Source organism: Lipotes vexillifer, unplaced genomic scaffold (assembly GCF_000442215.2).
Source record: "Lipotes vexillifer unplaced genomic scaffold, Lipotes_vexillifer_v1.1 scaffold189, whole genome shotgun sequence".
Lineage (NCBI taxonomy): Eukaryota > Metazoa > Chordata > Mammalia > Artiodactyla > Lipotidae > Lipotes > Lipotes vexillifer.
This window is the reverse complement of record NW_006785816.1, coordinates 1710117-1716284: the sequence shown is the minus strand read 5'-3', so window position 1 is coordinate 1716284 and position 6168 is coordinate 1710117. Positions and strand designations below refer to the sequence as shown.

General features: G+C 43.8%; 1 protein-coding gene across 1 annotated transcript in view; it reads left to right on the top strand.

Annotated features, from left to right (window-relative positions):
* The window catches only part of ADCY10 (adenylate cyclase 10), a 102171-nt gene that overhangs the window by 20405 nt on the left and 75598 nt on the right, over positions 1 to 6168 (top strand). Inside the window, exons 9-11 of the mRNA XM_007458099.1 lie at positions 1386 to 1504; positions 2529 to 2605; positions 4444 to 4633. Of these exons, the coding sequence (XP_007458161.1) occupies positions 1386 to 1504; positions 2529 to 2605; positions 4444 to 4633 (386 nt within the window). The remainder of the gene's footprint in view (positions 1 to 1385; positions 1505 to 2528; positions 2606 to 4443; positions 4634 to 6168) is intronic.

Here is a 6168-nt window from a genome sequence, read left to right as displayed (position 1 = left end):
GGAAAATAAACTCTGTGCTTCTGAGGGAGTGGGGCCCTCCAGCACAGTGTGCTCTAGTACTTTCTTCCATATTCATTCATGAGTATCATCAGAAAAGAGCATAGAACCTAAGAGAACAGCCTTCAGTGTCTAACAGACACTCCAGACAATTCCTGGAGAGACAGTTCCTGGCTCCAACGATTCCCAGCTGTGTGACCTTAGCAAGTCATTGAACTTCTCTGAGACTTGGTTTGTTCCTGAATAAAAATAAGGATATTATTTAAATGGGGATAGTATTTGCCTCAAATGATTGTTGGAAGTTTTAAAAAATATACGTGTGAAGCGCTTGTTGCAATGCCAGTTCACGTCAGCACTCAGCAGATGAGAGGTGCTAGTCTCACTGCCAGCGTGAGACCTTCCCAAGCCACTAGGCAGAATTTCCAGGCAAAGCAGACCCACGAGTGGCCCCAAAGGGGCTTCCCTCTAGTCTCTTCACGGACCTGGATTCAAGGCTTCCCTCACACATCACAACAGAACCCAGCGCCAATTAGGATTTGATTCTTGGTCAGCTTCTTTTTGGAGAGGGTTGAAGAAATTGAGGCATCTTACTGTTCTTTTGCATTTTATCAGGATATAATATACGTAGACTCAAAATTTTAACTCATTGGGCTTTATTCATTATGCCCTTTTCTTACAGAAAACAGCGTCTGAGATCATTTTTTAAGGGACTGGTAGTAAAAGTGCCAAGTTTTAGAGTTTACTCTCTGCTTGAAAGAGTTAACTTTGTGTGAGAAAAACCACTCCCAGCTTAAGCCTTTATCCTTAAGAAAAATGAATAATGACAATATCTGAAAAGAACTTTAGAGTTTATAAGGTATATGTGTATATATGTGTGAATATGTATATATAATATATTAATATTTTCAGTAGCCAAACCAACTTCAGCAAGTCTAGGTTATACCCATTTTCAGATTCATAAACTGAAGTTCATAGAGTGTAATTGACTTGTCCAAGTTTCTACACTTGGGAAGTGGTCTGAGAACACAGATTTTCTGATTCCAGAGCTGGTACCTTTTGCTCTGTGCTGCTTCTTGGCCTTAAACATAGTACCTTGCAGCCCAAGACCTTGGCCACAGGAGAGAGTAGAAGAGGGTGCACACAAATAGCTCAGTACAACCCACTATCTCTGGAGCAAAAACAAGCCCCTCTCAGGCTCAAGCCCTACTGTTGTTGATGTACTAGAAGTTACATGAAGTTTGCTAAAAATAAAATGGGTGTGAGAGAAATCATGATGAAATTTGTTTCAGAGAGTGAAAATTGCTGCCCACCCTCCACTGGGCCTTCTAGCTGGTCCAGTTGAAAGCTGACTGTCCACCAGCTGTGTTTGCTGATTCTCACCCTCACAGGGCTGCTCCTTTCTCTGTGTCTTTGGTTTTCCCGGGGAAAAGGCACCTGATGAGGTCACTCATGCCTTGGAAAGTGCTGTGGATATATTTGACTTCTGCTCTCACGTCCACAAGATCCAGTGAGTGTTTCCAGACCCTGATTCCGCCTGGTCCCTGACCCTGTTTTAGGATATGGGGAGACAGGACAAGTGTCAGGGAAGAGGAAGGCAGGTGAAAGCTGTCCTTGTCTGGGTGCCCTTATGTCTGCATTCATTACTCACCTAATGTACAGGTAGGGTGAGCAAACCCAGCCCTGACACAGTCAGACGGGGGATGGTCAAGGCCAGGTGGAAAAAGGATACTCCTAAAAAGTCCAAATGTACCAGAGAGAGTCTAACTGAGTTGTCTCTCTCTACTCTGGCTTACTTTCTGGTAGAGGTCACACTCCCAACTATGTTGGAGACCTGAGTTGATTTTTAATAACTAGGAGATAAAGTAAGTCCTTGGGTTGGAAATTTATATATTGATCTGGCCTAAAGATGATCCACTGAGCAAAACTGTCAAGATAATGTTTACCATCTTCAACCCTGGCTGTCCAAGAGCCCAGTGCCCTCAGGCTCCCCCAGACTGAGCACCCCAGTGACCCTACTTGCGGCCCACTCTGGTCTACTCTAACAGGTACCACCCCTTGCCCTAAATATTCCACCTTCTCAGCCTCTAGTCATCTGTATGCATTAGCAAAGTTAGCTTTTGATGCCACACACTGAGTTACTTCCTTTCAAAACAATGACCTTGTTCTTTCTAGCAATCACAAAAGATAGTTAAAATTGTTTACTCAAAGTCATTCTGTATTGAAAGTCCATTTGGGGTGATGAGCTTATTTTACAGAAAAATAGCTCAGATGAATACTTAAAAATAGCAGAGAAGTGAACTGAGTTATCACTTCTAAGAACTTAGTTCTCTGTCACAAACTGCCCCTCCTTTACGTCTCCAGGCCATGTACAATTGCCCTAACCTGACTACAAAGGGAAGAGAATTATTTCTTGAAGATCCTTTCCCACCCCTCCCCCATCCCATTCATCACCTTGTCCCCACCCTCCCTGCCTTCTTTGTGCTCATTGTCTTTGTCTCTTTCCTCACAACTCTCTTTCTGCCCGGAGCCAGCACTGTTTCCATCGGCGTGGCCAGCGGGATTGTCTTCTGCGGAATCGTTGGACACTCTGTGAGGCACGAGTACACAGGTGTGCTGGCCTAACTTATCTCCATCTTCCTTTCAGCAAACGCTGTGCCTTGCCACTGGGCTTGGTGGGAGGAAGGACGAAAATAAGTGAGACGTGGGCCCTGCGTTTGGAAAGTTTACAGTCTTCCAGATGGAACCAAGCCACATAGCTTTGCCCCTTGACAGCTCAATGATTGCAAATATCCATTTCTGGGGCTATGGTTGAGTATAAGAAATATGCAGTCATTGGAGGGGAGCCATGGGGGGCCATAAGCTCATGGGACGATGGGCCTTTATGTTAATTTTCTGTTCACATTAAACGGTTACTCCTCTTAATTCCTGGAATAGGTTAGGACTGCTTCTTTTTTTAAAAAAATTTATTTATTTTTGGCTGCTTTGGGTCTTCGTTGCTGCACACGGGCTTTCTCTAGTTGCGGCGAGCGGGGGCTACTCTTCGTTGCGGTGTGCGGGCCTCTCATTGCGGTGGCTTCTCTTGTTGGGGAGCACGGGCTCTAGGTGCGCAGACTCAGTAGCTCTGGCTCACGGGCTCTAGAGCACAGGCTCAGTAGTTGTGGCGCATAGGCTTAGTTGCTCCGTGGCATGTGGGATCTTCCTGGACCAGGGCTCGAACCCCTGTCCCCTGAATTGGCAGGGGGATTCTTAACCACTGCGCCACCAGGGAAGCCCCAGGACTGCTTCTTAAAAATTATGAATATTGGCATTACTGATAAATAGTACTAATCTCAAAAGGAAATAGTAAGTAGGTGTTATCACAAGATTTCACTGCTTTTTCCTCTTCAATGCTATTACGGTTTTAAATGTTCAGAAATAATACATCTAAAATACTGAATACATATAAAACTGAAATAGTTATGTCTGAAATGATACAATGTCTGAGATTTTCTTCAAAATAATACAGGGTGGAGAGTGGATGGGAATGGGGATGGAGCGGGATTGGCCACGGGTTAATGGTTTTGGGGACTGGGTGATGGGTATATAGATGCATGATACCATGCTTTATTGTATGGTCAAATTTCCCCATAATAAACTGTTTTTAAAAAATGAATATCTTAGTCGGGAATATTCAAGTTTATGTCAAAGTGCAACATTTAATACCTAATTAGAATTATTATTAACTGAGGGCTTACTAGAAGCCCAGCACTTCTCGAAGTTCTTTATGTGTATTAACTCATTAATCTTCATAAACTACCCTCTGAGAGAGGTACTATTATCAACCCCATTTTACAGATTAGAAAACTGAGGCATGGAAGAGTTCAAGTATTTTGCCCAAGTAATTTACATATAGTAGTTAGAGGTAGAGCTGAGATCCAAACCTGCATAACCTGGTTTCAGACTCTGTGCACTACAGTGTATTACCTCTTACAATATCCCCTAAACCAATCCTACACACACACTCCTTCCAGCCCCATTTACTCACTCTTAAAAAATTAAATGAAGGCTCATACACAGGAACATGCAGACCCAATTGGAGATCACTGTTCCAGGCCCAAGCTTCTGCTTATCTCTCTTGTAGCAGAAGACCAAGTATACCTCATCTGAGGGGCCTGAGCAGGCCCTGTCCACCATCCCACTTAACAGAATCCTCTCCATATTCAGGGTCCTGCTGTCCCTGAGCAGATCATCCCCTTAGCCTCCCAGGTGGCTAAATGAGTTAACTCCCTATATATTTTAAAATAGGCTGAATCTGGGTAGTTGAAGGTGAGATTGCTGTGTCATCCATGAGAGGCAAAGGGAGTAAAGGGTAACAGTGCCGTTTGGGGACAGTATGCCTCAGATTACACTCAGTTCAATGGCTGTTTTCTCCCAGCTCTTTGCCTTTCTCTCTCCTTCTTATTGTAGTCATTGGTCAAAAAGTCAACATAGCTGCCAGGATGATGATGTACTACCCAGGAATCGTGACCTGTGACTCCGTCACCTACAATGGCAGCAACCTACCAGCCTACTTTTTTAAAGAGCTTCCAAAGAAAGTCATGAAAGGTGTTGCAGATTCTGGACCAGTGTATCAGTGTTTGGGCCTTAATGAGAAAGTGTGAGTGTGGGGCATTGATCTTGCAGTACTTTTTAGTAAAGAAGTGGGACAATTATGATAGCAGAACGACAGGTCACCCATTTCAGATTTAAAGCCAACTCATGAAATTAAAATCTATTCCTTCCCAGACCAAGGCCCAGATTTCAAATTCCTTCATCTTCCTCTAAACTGCTGATAGTATAGCACGGTGGAAGATCCCATTCTACCCTCAGTTCTGAGACTATGAGGGTAATTCTTCAAAGGTTGTGTAAAGAGAACAAAGAATCCCCTCATTCGAGTTTCTATTTGGACCCAGATGGACCCAATCACCAACCATTAACTATTGATCACGTCAACTGTGTGTCCAGGCATTGACAGGGATTGCTCCTCCTCTAAGTGTTTAGTGAAATACATTCCCTCAAAGCCCAACTTGCTCTCGCATTGGGGCTTAAAACCCCTCAGTATCTTCCAATCATTGTCATGATAATTTTCAAATTCCTTGCAATGACATACAAAGTAACCACCTGCCTTTCCTACCTCATCTCCTCCTGTGCCCTTTCCTCTGGGTGGGGGGCCAGGAGGGGTTCTAAGGGGATTATCTTCCCTTTCACTCATTCCATCCCCAGTCTCCTAGGAAAACCACAGTCAGTTTTGTTTTTTTTTTAACATCTTTATTGGAGTATAATTGCTTTACAATGTTGTGTTAGTTTCTGCTGTATAACGTAGTGAATCAGCTATATGTATACATATATCCCCATATCCCCCTCCCTCTTGCGTCTCCCTCCCACCCTCCCTATCCCACCCCTCTAGGTGGTCACAAAGCACCGAGCTGATCTCCCTGTGCTATGTGGCTGCTTCCCACTAGCTATCTATTTTACATTTGGTAGCGTATATATGTGAATGCTACTCTCTCACTTCGTCCCAGCTTACCCTCCCCACTCGCCATGTCCTCAAGTCCATTCTCTACGTCTGTGTCTTTATTCCTGTCCTGCCCCTAGGTTCATCAGAACCATTTTCTTTTCTTTTTATATTCCATATGAAATTTGTAGTGAGGTGGATGGACCTAGAGTCTGTCATACAGAGTGAAGTAAGTCAGAAAGAGAAAAAAAATACCGTATGCTAACACAGTCAGTTTTTGAAATCCAGCTCAAGGATTTCCTCCTCTCTGAAGCTGCCTTTGGAAGTTACCCAATCCCAGCTCAGTTTAGCTGTTTCCTCCTCTGTGTAACTCTACAGCACATTAGAACATTCATTACGCTCATCACAATCACAGACTCGATGTGCCTTTTCACCTACTACACTGGGAACTTTTTGAGGATAGTGATTATTTCTTGTTCATTCTTTTATCCCCAATGCTTGGTAGGCATCAGTAATGATGAATAAATGAATGAACAGCATGGAAAGCTCTATATGGTAGTGCTTGGTGGATGGAAAGTGAAAAGGTATTATTCTTTTTTTTTTTTTTTTTTTTGGGGTAACCGGGCCTCTCACTGTTGTGGCCTCTCCCGTTGCGGAGCATAGGCTCCGGACACGCAGGCTCAGCGGCCATGGCTCAC